Source organism: Lactuca saligna, chromosome 7 (assembly GCF_052625555.1).
Source record: "Lactuca saligna cultivar CGN05327 chromosome 7, ASM5262555v1, whole genome shotgun sequence".
Lineage (NCBI taxonomy): Eukaryota > Viridiplantae > Streptophyta > Magnoliopsida > Asterales > Asteraceae > Lactuca > Lactuca saligna.
The window spans coordinates 6910303-6925630 of record NC_136423.1 but is presented as its reverse complement, the minus strand read 5'-3'; the positions used below and the strand labels follow the sequence as shown (position 1 = coordinate 6925630).

Here is a 15328-nt window from a genome sequence, read left to right as displayed (position 1 = left end):
TAGATTTTGAGACTTAAACATACATGAAATTTAGAGAACAAGAAAACAAACACACGATAATAAAACAAGGATAAACTTATGTCAAAGTTTATATAACCACATAACATTAAAAACACACTACCAAACTACTTGCGCATCTAGTATAACTCCATAGTTTTTAAACTCATCCGAGTCATAAGTGAACTCGCCCTTAGAGTTGATTACATGATATCAACTGGGGTAACCTTTTTGACCCTTCCATAAGAGGGTTGACCACCATCCGTTCCCCACTCATCTCTCCATGGCAGTGTCCACATGCCCCAACCCCCCTCATCTTTCCAACCTAACTCACCATAACCCTCCATCCCTATAAAAACAATAAATACTTAAAGATGCCATCTTTAGATACAAAAAGATATCAACCTGCTTTTATTATATGTTTGTTATAGCATCATACTTCACAGCATCATATACATTTAAATTTTTAAAATCTACCCAAACAGATTGTTTTCGATTTTGATGACATTGCTGGTTAGTTTTTTAGATTAAAGTGTTGTAATAGGAAGAAATGGAAGCCAAATTCTATAATAAACAAATAAATAGAAGTACGTTGCATTTAACCCTTTTGGATACCTGCATTCTCAAGCAAATTGAATCCGTCATTCCAACCAGGTATATGCTTGTCTGCTTTGACTTTCCAATTTTCTTCAAACGCATTTAGTTCATCTAAATAATTCCACACAATATAAGGTTTTGTACAACTCAGCAATGAGAAACAACTTTTTAGAAGGAAACATCAAACATACCCTCATTTAGATTATGTAGAATTTGCAATGAATCCTCTTTGCCAAATGGGTCGCGTTTTTTTGTCAGTGTATGACCCTTCACAAGCATACATGATTAGTTTTCTATTTAACATTAAGAATAAACACAAGAAACATTGACATACTTTTATTTGTTTTTATTACAACATTACGATCTTTTTTCTTATCAAGGTGTATTGAAGTCAATTTTTCCTTATTAGGAAATCATTCTTTGAAAATCTATCCAATTATAGCAGTGAAATAGAAATAAATGGAAGTAGGATGCTATAATAAACAAGTCCATGAAAGTATCTCGTTATTTTTTTCCTAATAGGTGTAGGGAGAAATGATCAAACAAAAGAAAGAGTTGCACCTTCTCATGTATTCCTCTGGAAATTGAATGCAATGCTTGACCCACAGTCTTATCTTCTTCTTTGATTTCTAGAAAAACCACCTGTACAACAGTAAATATTTCATTTCAACATCACAATCTATACAAAGGAGAAAAAATACAAAGAGAAGATGAATTAAAAACCAAGAACCACGCAATCAATCATTCATACCCCATCACTACCAGTCCTTTGGCCTATAGAAGAACTGTAGTACACTCCATTGACACCACCATATGCAACTCTTCGGAAGCTGAAGCTATCAGATTCTATAGATGGTTCAGCCATAGATTCATATGAAGATTAAGAAACGGAAAATATAAATTAACGATCAAATTATGTACCTTGAGATTTGCGTGTTGGGGTTTTGGTGACTGATACTTGTGTGTTAGGAGCTGAATTTCCGCCATCGGTGTCCAATTCCTCGATTGTTATCTCCTTTCTAGATCCACCATGGTCATGGAAATGACCAGTGAAGAACGGATCATCAAATGGATCTTTGCCCCGAAATAGTTTTGACATTTTACTCTGAGAAACTAAGCAATTAACGAATTTTGCAAACAAGAACAGCAAAGGTTAGCGAAATGCGTTGACAGTTTTATTTTTAATGATGAACAAACACAGTGTAAACAATTTCAGCTAGAAGAAGAACTTACCTTTAAAGCTCGAAATCAAAGAGAGAAAGAGAGAATAGGAGAATAATAAGAGGGTGATTGAAACTTCCAGAAAGGAAAAAAGATAGGAAAGGTTAGGCCTACCGACTTTTTAAATATTGACTTTTGTTGAACAAACTTATATCCAAAAGTTGTGATTGAGTTCTAGATTCTTACAGAATTTTGTGTTCTTAATGACATTTTTCTATATTTTTAGAAAACCATAAAAATAGCCATGGGAAAAAATGGTTTTAAATATTATTTTGATTATTTTTTTACCAAAAGTAATTACCAATTTTGTATTGCCATTTCGAAACTTTAAACTTGTTTAAGCCATTTTTGAGAGATTTTCTCATCTTTGCATATTAAATTTCTCTCAACCTAAACTCAATTTTTGCACTACAAGTTTTATTTCTTCACCAAAAAGAAATTATATCTAAATATTAAAAAGCACTCGCCTTAAATTCTCAAAGCAGAAAAAACAAAAAAGTTGTGGAACAAAACAATGTTAGTTAAAAATAACAAATAACCGAAATGTATTTGGGTTTTCTACCCCAGTGTTAGGTAGTTGTAATCCTATATCCTTTAAATGATTCCTCATATGTATCATTCGAGGTTCGTAAAAAATGTATTTGACTCCACACTCGATATAATTTTTTTCCCCAAACCTGAATGTAACTCAAACCTTGATCAGAAATCAAAAAGGAAGTTCCTATATATAAATGTCATTATGTCAATATGATTGTAAATCTCATCATGAAATTAATCAAATTCTCTTTACTTGGGATATGTATGAGTCACATAACTACAATGTTTCTCTTTCCCTAACAAATCTTCGATTACCAATTCAATAATACACAGAGTATAGAGTTCCTTGCTTTTTCTTCCACTGTTTGCTCTCCTTCCAGCATAGATAACACCCCTAGTTTCTTTCTACATAACATCCACCAATGGAACAAGTTCAAAAAACTAACAAAAAAAAAAGAGATTTTCTTAGTAACAGAGACCAAATACAATACCTTTATTTTCGACCACTATTGCCACAACACACAAACTCAAATCATACAACGTATTCAATGAAGTATAACAACATTTACCAAAAAATACATGTATTACTATAACCCATATTGGCCAAACTATAATGAGTTCAACTCAATCTATGTTGATTCTAACAACCTTTTTAGGTTGGCTTCTAGAAGAACTTGTCTGCTCTTGATTTTCACTCCTCAACCTCCCACTTCTCTGGGAGCCACCCGCTGCCTCAAGCGCCAACCCAAATGGTCCCATGCTACCAAACCCTATAAAACCATCATTATAATTTATAAAAAAAGATGTTTTACTATTTACTGTTTAATGATTACTTATTACTGATGCTTACTTGGCTTCCCAAACGAGTTGAATTCTTGGTTCCAAGGAGGGATGTGCATGTCAGCATTACCCTCCCATTCTTCTTCAAAACTAGCCAACTCATCTAAGCAATAAGCAAACCAATTGCCTTTGTTAATAAGAGCAAATGTAACCATAGTTTACAAACTAACTCTAACCTTGGTTAAGGTTATGTAAGGTCTGCACTGTGTCCACTTCCCCATCTGTACCAAGTTTCCTAGTGACAGAGTGACCCTAGTGAGAAACCACGTAACCAACTTTAGTTTCCACATACTCAAATAACAAATCAAAAGAAGATTTTCAGGGGCTCATTTGCAAAAACCCGACAAGTACACGGGGTTGTATTTAAAAATTTTGGTTACCTTGTCATGTATTCCTTTAGAAATTCTATGTGTTGCTTGACCTGTTGTTTTATCAGCTTCTTTGGTGTCTTCAAGTACCACCTGATTGCCAAATATAATAATATAATAATTAATATAAAAAATCAGGAAATCAGATTCAAAATATTACTTACTCCATCATTGTTTGATTTTCTGGTTGTTGTTGCAGTGTAGTATGCTCCATTTATACCACCATATGTAACTTTTTTAAAACTAATGCTTTGGGTCTTGGTCCTGTTATGATTCTTGTTGAAGCGTGTCTCCTTCTTCACTTCCTCTGTCATGATGTAAAAATAGACACGGATTTGGTTGGTTGGAATGGAATAGAATGAACATGGTAATGGAATGAGTCGTTACTTAAAAATTAGAATGAAAGTTTGAGTGATAATAAATTGATACCTTCATCATCAGGATGTTCTATAAGGGGATCTTTGCTAGATGTGGCAACTCTGTGGGGTTTGTCATCCGTAACAACCCCAGAATTACCGTTTTGCCCTTCTTCTCCTTCTCTTTCATCATCAGAATCTATCTCTTCAATAACTAGCCCCTTGGAACTGTTTGCATTTAAATGTAGCAAATCCTCAGATGAACCATGTGTATCAAAGATGTTATTGTGCTCAAATATACTCCCAAATGGTCGAGTGAAAAATGGGTCATCAAATGGATCCCTTCCTCCAAAAATGCTAGACATCATGCTTCTATTAGATGAATTCATTGATTCATCTCTAGTTTGTCTTTCCCTCTGCATTCCCTTACAACAGATCCTACACAGATTCAAAATTCTGAATTCAGCACAAAGTTACAACAGTAAATCATGTGAGAAAAGTTTTTTCTCTTTGGGTCTAAAAAGGTCGACAGATAAACTATGATTATTATATGATAATATGACCTCTCTCATATCTTCATGATTGTTACACATCTTCCTACAGGAAACTAATCATATACAAACAACATGAATTTTATAGCAACAAAATCAATCAGTGTAATTAAAATTAGCAAACACCGTGAGAGATTAATAGTTGAATTTAACTTGATTAAGGTGCATGTAAATGATTCACGATATAAGTCTCCAACTTAAATAACTAAAATCAGAAATTACATAAGCAGAAACTAAAATCACACAAACTAATCCACAGAAATAATACAACAATATAACAGAAATTCATCAATTATTCTATTTTTTCTGATGAAACAATCTCATAAAACCGCAATTAAACGAACAGAAAACACTTCCAAAAAAAAAACCGTACCTTATTTCAGTTCAAGATAGATCTGAAACAATTTAAAATGTGATGAGGGAGAATCGATTTACGAAACGAACAAACGAAGGGTTTAAATGCAATTCAGTAGTTTGAATTCCTCTTGTCGCCAGCTTCGGGTCTAGAGTGTTCTCAACTTCTCATGAGAAACACAAAAATCAACTTTATATTTTCATTTACCACCCTTGAATTCCTAAAAAGTACTACCAACCACCCAAACTTTGTAAAATTCGCAAACGAGGGAGGTTTATAAGAAAGGATGTATATAGGTGTTTGGGAGCTTGGGGCAGGAGAGGGCCTGTGGGCCACGTAACTTGGGCCACAACCTGCATTCTGTGTGGGCCATATTGTGTCGATGGGAATGGGATGACGAGTCTAGTCGAGGTTGCAGTTGCAACTTGCACGTGACCTGTATTTCGGTTGGAAGAAAACCAATACACGTGACCTTCAGGTACGTGTTTTGGAGAGTTTTTGGGCAACGAAGGAGAGGGGTTTGAAGTTCAGTGAAGACCCAGTGAATGATTGAATACTCCATGAAATAAAGTCTGATCTCATAAGTGTGATTCCTTGTTTACTGTTGGAATTGGAATCACAGACGTTACTCTTTTTTGAATTACAAATGCTAAAGCTTTTTTCACGGTGGCGCCACGACTTCCATAGCCACAACCGACCACAAATCCTCCGTCACTTAACAAAATCCCATTTTGAAGACGACCCACCTTTTTCCCCAATCCTAAAACCCCAAAATCAGAAGAACAAGAAACTCAAAGAAGACGCATCAAACAAGAAACCCCAAAACAAATTCCCTGTAAAATCAAATCTACCCTTTGATTTCAGGTACTCGTACTCTGAGACCAACCCTAGCCTCGAACCCATTGGGTATCGAGAAACCCCCAAATTCTCTCCTTTTGGGCCGGATCGACTTGACCGGAAATGGACTGGAACAGTGGCTCCATTGCAGCAGGCACCCGACATGGCCAAGGTTGAAGAAGAGAGGAATGCGGTTCTTGGGAATCCGTTATCAGAAGAAGAAGTATCTGAACTCGTTGAAAGATATCGACACAGTGATTGCTCTCGCCAAATCAATTTGGGTAAACATTGAATCTTTGCAAAATTGTTTCCATAATAGAATCAGACAAATCTTATTAAAATTGTTGTGGTAGGAAAGGGTGGGGTTACACACAACATGATTGATGACATCCAAAACCATTGGAAGAAAGCCGAAGCTGTGAGGATCAAATGCTTAGGAGTCCCGACTCTTGATATGGACAATGTCTGCTTCCACCTCGAGGTTTGAAGTTTGAAATCACACTTGTTTTGCTAATTTGGATCCTCTAACAAAGCTATTAGCTTACATACAATAATTGCAGGAAAAATCGGGTGGGAAGATCATATACAGACAGATTAACATCTTGCTGCTGTATCGTGGACGAAATTATGATCCCAAAAATAGACCTGTTGTTCCTTTAATGCTATGGAAGCCATATCCACCGATTTATCCAAAGCTCATAAAGAATGTTGCTGATGGCTTGACATTTGAAGAAACAAAAGAATTGAGAAACCGAGGACTTAACTCTCCTCCACTAATGAAACTAAGTACATGACCATTACTCATTAGCCAAATGTCTTATATACCCTTCAAAAATGACAAAATTAGGGAAGTTTTCAACTAATAGGGGTTTGACATTCGTGCAGCAAGAAATGGTGTGTATGCTAATGTGGTTGAAAAAGTGAGAGAGGCTTTTGAAGTTGAACAAGTAGTGAAGCTCTGTTGTGCACATGTGGGTATGAGTGACTCCAAAAGGATCGCTGTGAAGCTAAGGGTATGTATTTTGTGTTTTCTTATTTGTGATAGAAAGTTTCCATCTTTATTATGTCTTTTTTTAATGAAATTCTCTTAACACAGGATTTGGTCCCTTGTGTGCCTATATTGTATAAAGATGAACAGATCATTCTATGGAGTGGGAATAAAGCCACAGAAAATACTTTGAATGATTTGTAAGTGGTAGTGATTTCACCCTGTTTGACATCATGATAAACCTTTATATCAATTTAAAAAAGAAAAGATCATATACATTATATGAAGGGCAAATAGGTAAAATAGTAGCGTCGTGATACATTGAGCCAATGTTTTTTTGGCTTAATCCATTAAGTCATTTTGTTAAGACTAAGTAAAAAAGAAACAACCATGTATAGTTAATCGAGATTAAGTTTTTAACCCATTAATTTCATCAAGTCGAAGAAACAACCTCCTTAAACCTGAACCTAAGATCTTAATTATGGATTTTGACTTCCTTATTTGACAAATAGCTAAACTTTTTTGATAGAATTTGCCTGATTTGACTAAGTATATTGTTTAGGTTTAAGTGCAAGAAGGAACGAGACAATTTCATTGACTTTTTATAATAGCATCCAATTTCATTTTATTCGACTCACAAAATTATCTTTTGAAAATTGTACGCAATTATAACAAATAGCAATGGCATGCAAACACAAAGTGATTTTCACTACTATAATGGGATAGACTTTCTAGAAATATAAGGTCTTAATAAAAAAATTGAAAGAACATTGTTATAATTGGGTACATTCTCAATGTACAACGCTTTAATAAGAAAAAGATTGAAAGTACAATGTTAATAGAGTATCTTAACATATTGTAGCATGGGGGTACCAAATGTATTTAATTTGTTAATATCTTTTACGTATTTCTTTGAATCATATTGATTTGAAACTATCACAACTCTTCAACTTAACTTTTAAATACTACAACTCAAAAGGTTATTTGAATAAGGATTCTTAAGTGGGTTCGTAAATGTGAGATAAGTGCAAAGAAAAAATGACGTTAGTTAAAGTTGAGTCTACCTAACTCTATAACCTTAACATTACTAACTTCCTAATTATATCGCTTATGTTTTATATTTTTTTTAATCAATCTCTTTTAAATATTGCAGTATACTTGATATTACATAAATTTGTTTTGCAGAAAGAGATGATTAAAACAACATGCCTAACCTAATCGTAAATAACAAGTGGTTGATATTATTAACTTGTTATATTGTTTATTTGTATTAAATTATTAATGACGGTTTGACAATTAAAAACAACATGAGTAACCTAATGGTAAATAATATTTATCATCCTATTTGTTTTTTTATATATAGTTGTATTAGAAAGTTATATTTGATGTTCATCTGATAATTTAAAATTGATATGAATGTGTAATAGATTGATTGTTGCTTATGTTAATTAGAATTTTATAATCATGATTATAAATATTATAAAAGATTTCAAATTTAAATTACGTTTTTTTATTGTATTGTATGTAGGATATATTGATAAGTTCGCCATTAGAAAATCGGTTTTAGAGCAATCAACTACGAGAGAAAGTGTAAATGAAAAGATATGTAACTATCTATTTATTTAAATTTTTATGATATGCTTAATTTTGCCTTCTGCTCTATTTTTTTTATCAAATCTTACAAAATATGAATTAAACGTTTATAAATTATTTTAAATAAATAAAATAATTTCCAATATTTCAACTACGTAATATAACTCATGTGCAACACGCCAAGATTCGCTTATGAATATACATTTATGATTCATTCATAAATATAACACTGTAATATATTTCGATCTACATGTATCAGAGAATAAATCAATTGTAATCGTGTACGAATACAAGGTCTCGAAGTACTTGATCATTTTGAATATGACTATCAGAATAAATGTATTAATTCATTCGTAATATAATTAGTAATGAATATAATTGTATGAATATAAATATATGAAAATAAATATGTGTATTCATGTAGGTATAGTAATGCGACAATTGCTGAAAAAAATAATGCGACAATTGCTGAAAAAAATAAAATGTTGGTATATTCATGTATGATTAATCTATTAGTTATGTATAAAAAATCATTAACATTTTTAACCTTGTGAGTTTATCGATTTTTTTCCATAAGAAAATGCTAAGTCTTTGGTAACAGATAGATTGCAATTAGGGATGCAAACGAGCCGAGCCGAGCCCGAGCCTGACCAGGCTCGGCTCGGGCTCGTTGAAGTTATATAAGGCTCGAGCTCGAGCTCGGATCGATTCGAGCTTCCTTGTACTCAGCTCGGCTCGAGCTCGTAAATAATTATACAAGCTCGGCTCGGGCTCGACTCGTTTTTTATCTGACGTGTCTAAATAAGCTTAAGCTCGGCTCGAGCTCGTTAAGAAGCTCGTTTACTAATACCCTAAATCCATAATTCCTCTAATATGTTTTTATTTTAATATAGAGTAAATTACATGAATCGTCCCTCGTGTAGGTGTCAAAAGGCACGTTCAGTCTCTATTTTCAAAAATTAACTCGGACAGTCCTTGATATGTTTAAAAGGTGCACGTTTCGTCCCTAGTTTCATTAACCAGACCTAAAAAGACAAATTTACCATTATCGATTTCTTTTTTGATTTTTTTTGGTTTGTTTATATTATTAACAATTAAAAAATAAAATAAAATGGGGCCTCTACCACAAACCCTTAACATCTACTATACCACCCACACCCTTCGTCACTTCATCTTCTCCACCATCCAGCTGCATCACCTCCGTCATTAGAGGTTGACCAAGATACAAGATAGAATTCTTAGCAATAATTGCAATCTCCCTAAAAATGCTGATAGCAGCTGCAGAGCTCTTAATTATCACCACAACCTGTCAACTTATTACTCATCTATTAATTTTTCTCAAATTCCATGTTTGAAAACCCTAAGACATACAAGAACAATGATACATGTTCGCACAAGGGCTCCGGTGTACGGTATGCATATATGAATATGTTTCCTCGGCTACCGATCGGTACCTAGTAAGAACCAAATCTCGTTTAAGATTATTCTGATTTCAATTTTATTGAGAATTTGGGGGTGCATAGCTTCAGTTTAATGATCATAAATTAATCAAAAGGGTACTGAATCAAGAGAAGAGGAATGAATACCTGGAATCTATGCAATTCAGGGATCTGTATAATGTCCTGTACAAACAACAACACCATCAAAATCTTCATTGAGATGATGTTCTTCTTTTTCTCTTTATTGATCTCACTTTCCTCTTCCAAAATTCCCCAACAGTTTTCTGAAAACCACCAGTTTTCCGATTTTGAGCACTGAAATTATCATCTTTGGTTGGAATTATCGTATACTTTCCGATCACCATTAGTCTTCTGAACTTTGTTCCAAGCATAACCAAAGTAGGGTTAGAGATGGGGATGTCTTGGGCAAATAGTGATGTAATCGTGGTAGTGATGGAAGAAGGCTTATATATCGGAAGCTCCATGAATCCTTGGATGACTATGAACATGTAAACTCCACCCCTCTACAATATGTTTCCCTTAATCCCAATCTTGACATTTGCGCCCCTCAATCCCAATAGATTAGATCAGGATGAAGGGGAAACAAAGCAACCATGACCGAAGTTGTAGAATAAGGAAGAACCAGAATAGTCGGTGACCGGATTTGCACGAGGAGGAAGAAACAGAGTAACTGTAGATGGATCCGGTCGCGTATGAGGGAAATCTTCGATGGGGATCACAGGCTTTTAGGCATTCTTAGGGTTTATGATTTCAGATAATAAAAAAATCAATCAATAAATAAACAAATATTAAACAAATAAAAAATAAATGAAAAAGAAATAGAAAAGGGCAATATAGTCATTTTATGACTGTCAGGGATAAAACGTGCACATTTTAAACATATCAGGGACGATATGAGTTAATTTTTAAAAATAGGGACCGAACGTGCCTTTTGACACCTACACGAGGGACGATTCGTGTAATTTACTCTTTAATATATTTAAATAATATTATATAACTCGTGAGCCTAATCAAATTTAATGACATAGGCTTGAGCTCAAACTCGTTTAATAAACAAGCTTAATATTAAGCTCGGGCTCGGCTCGGGCTCGTTTAAAATCGATTTCGAGTCGAGTTTTTAACGATCCGATCTCGAGTAGCTCGCGAGTAGCTTGACTCGTTTGCACTCCTAATTTCAATCCTATTATTTTGTAAAACATTGATTATTTAGTTTTTTTTTTCTTATTTAATTAGCATGCAAAATTAGTAAATTGTCCTATTGATAATTATGATTTTTTTAAAATTCTTTAGATATATGGTTGAGATATGTTCTCGCTATATCAACATTTTTAATACTTTCAAATTAATATGAGAGTATCCATAATGCATTAAACTTATTAGAGTTTAATAGATTGACACATCATCATTTTATTTTCTGTACAACTCTATTAATTTTTCTATGATGCATTCAAACTCTATAAAATTCAATGGAATATATTTTTAGCAGTTAAAAAGTTTTATTTTTCCTATTGAAGAGTTCAGTATCTATTGAATGTCAACATGACATTACATAATTGTAGAATTTAATCCATTAAATAACAATTAGAAATGTCATTAAACTCCATATCCATTGAATGTTAACATGACGTCCCATAATTATAGAATTTAATCTATTAAATAACAATTAGACATACCACCTCACTCAACTCTCCAATTAAGCTATCTCTAAATATTGGATATTTTAATAAAAATACTTGAGAGTTCGATGTATTCGTGCAAACTACCCCAACATGATAGCTATGTCAACATGATTGTCGTAAAGCACGTTGCTAAAATTTTAACTGGAATACCATAATGTATTAACCGGGATAGTTTCGATGACAAAATGATGACGAAATCAATCGTAAGTTTGTAACCACAGGTTGATATTAATCACATTCTAACCAAACACAACCTTTTCGCTATACCGAAAATTGGCTGACAAACGGCATTCATGATTCTATTCCATTTTCCATATTCTAATTTGGTCAATTCTATCCATTCGTTGGTCTATTCCATCATGCTTCTATCAGATCCATAGCCAAATGCTACAAAGGTTGATGGTCAACGCGACAGAAAGTTAAAAGTTGATTTCACGTGTGGAGAATAGAATAAAAGTGTTGAAAATGTTTACTAATGTACATTCTTATATAGCTTCTTTCTTACACTAACTTCCTTCCACAAACCCCGACAAATAAACATTTACCTCCTCCCCCTTCTGCTACTTCTAACCAAGTTAAAACGGGTCCCAAAATCAGTTGAAATCACATCATGAGGTGTGTTGGGGGTGTAGGGTGATGCTATAAACCAAAAACATGTCATGTCTTTTTTTTTTTGGATGATTTTAGAATTCTTGGGCATCCAAATCCGGCTTTGATGGATACTCCAGGCCCTGAAGAGCAGGCATTCTTCTCAAATCTTCTTCACAGTATGCAGGAATGAACCAATACTTTTCTACAGTTCCAAATACCTGACATTTTCCAATAAATTAAACCAATAGACATGCAAAAAAGAAGGGCAAATAGGTAAATAAGTTAAATGTCTTGATACATCAAGCCAAGTAGTTTGGCTTAACCCATTAAGTCATTATGTCCACATTAAGTCGAAAAGAAACAACCAAACATCTCACATGCGCTTCAACAATGACAAAACAACCAAATTTCATGGACTCAAATCAATATTATCAATTACTTTAGAACAAGGGGTAGATATAATATCATTATATAATCAATACCTGTTCAAAGTTCCTCTTGCGACCAAGATCATAACGCCATTTTGGAGTGGTTTTCTTCTCGTATGCCTGATCACGAAAACATAAATAAATTATAAATTGCAAGATTTGACCATGAAATAGCAATGTACTTTTGTTGACTTATTTATTATAGAATCCTGCTTCCATTTCTTTCTATCACAACATTGTGTTTTGAAAACTCTACCCAAATGGGTAGATTTTTCAAAAGTATAATGTCCTAACAAATTTTTTGTTTGAAAGTACAATGTTATAGTTGGGTATATTTATAAAGTACAATGCTTTAATAAGAAAAAGACTGAGAGTACATAGGTGTAATACACAATACCTCAATTGTTGTGGTATTAGCAGAGACCAAAGATATGTGCATAATAAGAAACCCCAACACGCTTAAAGCAAAAGCCAAATTCAAGACTGCAAAAAGAAATAATCATTACATAATTGAACACGAGGGGGGGTTATAAAATCATTTTTAAAAAAAGGGGGGATTTTAAAATTTTATAAGATATACCAAAAGCAAGAAAGGTTGTTGCTAAAGTGCTAGGCGACCCTGGAATCTCTCCATCACTAAAGAATGCTATGAAATGTGGTAGCAAGGCTAAAGTCACCACCGTCGTCTCCAAAAACGTGTAAAACTGCATCATCATCATCATCATTGAAGGGTATTTCAGACATTTCACCAACAATACAGTTTTTACATGACAAAGAGAATTATCAAACGTACCAGAAAAAGAAGGAAATACTTGTAGTTTAGTGCCCCAACACAATTAACAACCCACACGCAATGATGATCCATCTTCAAAACACATCTCCCACCTATATAACATAATGCACCAAAAACATACATTCTTTATATTCAAGAATCAAGACCTACAAAAGATTATAAATAAAAGTATAAATTTGAACTCACAAACAGAACAATGGTGGCAACGAGGTGGTTTTAACTGGTTACACTTGCGACAATACCGGATTCTTGAATTGTTTGGATCTGGTGAATTCAATGGGCCAAATTCAGATGCTTCTAATGGATCGATTTCTCCTCTTTCTTGATCCACTAGTGGTCTATAATTAGGTGGCACACCACCAGGATCCGTGAACACCACAGAGAAATAACTCCATAATAGCATCACCAACTGGATCACACGCAAGTGTTGTTAATTAGGTCAACAATGATTCTGTTTTTGAATTTGTGATAACTATTTTCTTTTTTCTTATTTCCTTTTTTAAACTTATAATCATATATAGAACTTAGAGGTCCAGTGTCTCAGAGGTGAAGCTACACCACCTGTAAACTATATGAGCTAAAACAGAACAAAGCATTTACTACTACGCAGCTGAAAATGAAGTTTTCCCTATATTGCCAAACATCTGTTATATAAACAGTTAAAATCATGGGGTTCTGCACACACACACCCCTCTATAAATCGTAAAACTATGGCTTGGGTAGCTGAAATTTCCCAATTTTCCTCTTACGAACTTGGTTAAATTAAGTTAATTTGCTAGATTAAGAACTAGAACACAAACAGAAAACGCCAAAAAACACCTTGAATTTAACAGTTCATAAGAAAATAGATATAATAAATATGAACTGCGAAGTGAGAGAAAATATGATTACCAGGGTATGAAATACGATTAATATAAGAAGTGCGATGAGCGAATCAAGGCCACCGGCGGCCAAAGCAGGTCCATAATTGCACAAGACGACGGCGTAATAGGTGACACCAACAACACCAAGAACCAACAAGATCATGATCGAGCCTAACCCTCTAAGGGCCGTACAGAATTTGAACACATTCCAAGCCATCACAGCTCCAGATCTGTACATAATACTCCTCAAACGAATCGATAAAAAAGATGACGAAAAAATCAAGATAACTATTTGGAACAAATCAAACCCACAAAAAAGGTTTTGATAATTCTCGTTTTTGATTCTGGGTTTTAATTGTTTGTAAATCGTGTGACGTAGTAATCCTCTCTGAGGGTTTATGAATTTTAGGGAAGAAGTGTTGAATCCATGGTGATGAGAGAGAGAGAGGCAGGGAGGAGCAAAAAACAAGGACTTAATTTTGTTGAGATGAAAGGTAAAAGCTAGCTCAAATTACATAAATGGACTTAAGGTATATGTTAATTTCAGTACAGACCCTGTGTTTCCACGTTATTATGAAATAGATGTGATATAACGTTTTAAATAGTTATATTAATATGATCTAACATTACTTTGAAGCAAAAGGCCCAAACTTGCACATTGGATAAAGATAATGGCCAAAATTTATACAATTTTATGAATCCACTTGGAACAATTTCAAAACTTTACGAGAGTAATAACATTCTTATTTTATTGCAATTACCATTAAAATTTATTTTTTATAAAGTATACAATTAAATTAATTTAAGTGTAGTCGTGTTCGCAGAACAAAATCCTAAGTTGTGGCACACATGATTTTCGAGGTGGTAAATTTACATAAAATTTCCGAAATAAATTACAATGTTTTAAAATTTAAGAAGTTATACCAGCCACCCAAAATCTCCTATATTCGCCACTGTTTAAGCGTTCAAAAACATTATTACTACATGTAAAGCTAGCAAAATCAACTCAATCCACCTATCCAACCCAGAACTAACCCAAAATAAATGGGTTGGGTTGATACTTTCAACCCATTTAAATTAAGTGGATCAATACGTCCAACCTTTTTAATTAAATATGATAGTGTTGGATAAAGGTCATTTTCAAGTAACCAAACTCATTTAACTTAGTAATGTTTAATTTAATATTTATTTAAATATTATCATTTATTAATGGAAGTACTAATTTATAAATTAAAATGTTGTATTATTATTTGTGTTTTAGAAAAATGCAATCT

The 15328-nt window shown here is 33.6% G+C and overlaps 4 protein-coding genes across 5 annotated transcripts; 1 reads left to right on the top strand and 3 right to left on the bottom strand.

Moving 5' to 3' along the window:
• Nucleotides 1-1920, bottom strand: LOC145005587 (uncharacterized). The gene is made up of 7 exons (XM_078964697.1): nucleotides 1828-1920; nucleotides 1516-1707; nucleotides 1346-1440; nucleotides 1156-1236; nucleotides 786-861; nucleotides 613-705; nucleotides 1-346 (listed from the first exon to the last, which is right to left on the bottom strand). Exons 2-7 carry the CDS (start codon nucleotides 1691-1693, stop codon nucleotides 201-203), a joined length of 669 nt encoding a protein of 222 aa, XP_078820823.1. The 5' UTR covers nucleotides 1694-1707; nucleotides 1828-1920; the 3' UTR covers nucleotides 1-200.
• An 802-nt stretch (nucleotides 1921-2722) lies between these two features.
• LOC145005349 (uncharacterized) lies at nucleotides 2723-5023 on the bottom strand. Its single transcript, XM_078964427.1, has 7 exons — nucleotides 4841-5023; nucleotides 3990-4354; nucleotides 3725-3867; nucleotides 3573-3653; nucleotides 3369-3444; nucleotides 3203-3295; nucleotides 2723-3122 (listed from the first exon to the last, which is right to left on the bottom strand). Exons 2-7 carry the CDS (start codon nucleotides 4336-4338, stop codon nucleotides 2977-2979), a joined length of 888 nt encoding a protein of 295 aa, XP_078820553.1. The 5' UTR covers nucleotides 4339-4354; nucleotides 4841-5023; the 3' UTR covers nucleotides 2723-2976.
• Nucleotides 5024-5134: 111 nt separating this feature from the next.
• LOC145005348 (RNA-binding CRS1 / YhbY (CRM) domain-containing protein) lies at nucleotides 5135-8221 on the top strand. 2 transcript variants are annotated; one of them, XM_078964426.1, is made up of 6 exons: nucleotides 5135-5940; nucleotides 6013-6140; nucleotides 6220-6445; nucleotides 6545-6672; nucleotides 6756-6847; nucleotides 8176-8221. In XM_078964426.1, exons 1-6 carry the CDS (start codon nucleotides 5469-5471, stop codon nucleotides 8183-8185), a joined length of 1056 nt encoding a protein of 351 aa, XP_078820552.1. In that variant the 5' UTR covers nucleotides 5135-5468; the 3' UTR covers nucleotides 8186-8221. The 2 variants fall into 2 exon arrangements, with proteins under 2 accessions (XP_078820552.1, XP_078820551.1); XM_078964425.1 differs by lacking the exon at nucleotides 8176-8221 and adding an exon at nucleotides 7833-8039.
• A 3554-nt stretch (nucleotides 8222-11775) lies between these two features.
• LOC145005640 (putative protein S-acyltransferase 14) lies at nucleotides 11776-14540 on the bottom strand. Its single transcript, XM_078964755.1, has 7 exons — nucleotides 14083-14540; nucleotides 13378-13600; nucleotides 13192-13283; nucleotides 12979-13102; nucleotides 12796-12881; nucleotides 12453-12518; nucleotides 11776-12188 (listed from the first exon to the last, which is right to left on the bottom strand). Exons 1-7 carry the CDS (start codon nucleotides 14290-14292, stop codon nucleotides 12063-12065), a joined length of 927 nt encoding a protein of 308 aa, XP_078820881.1. The 5' UTR covers nucleotides 14293-14540; the 3' UTR covers nucleotides 11776-12062.
• Nucleotides 14541-15328: the final 788 nt, after the last annotated feature.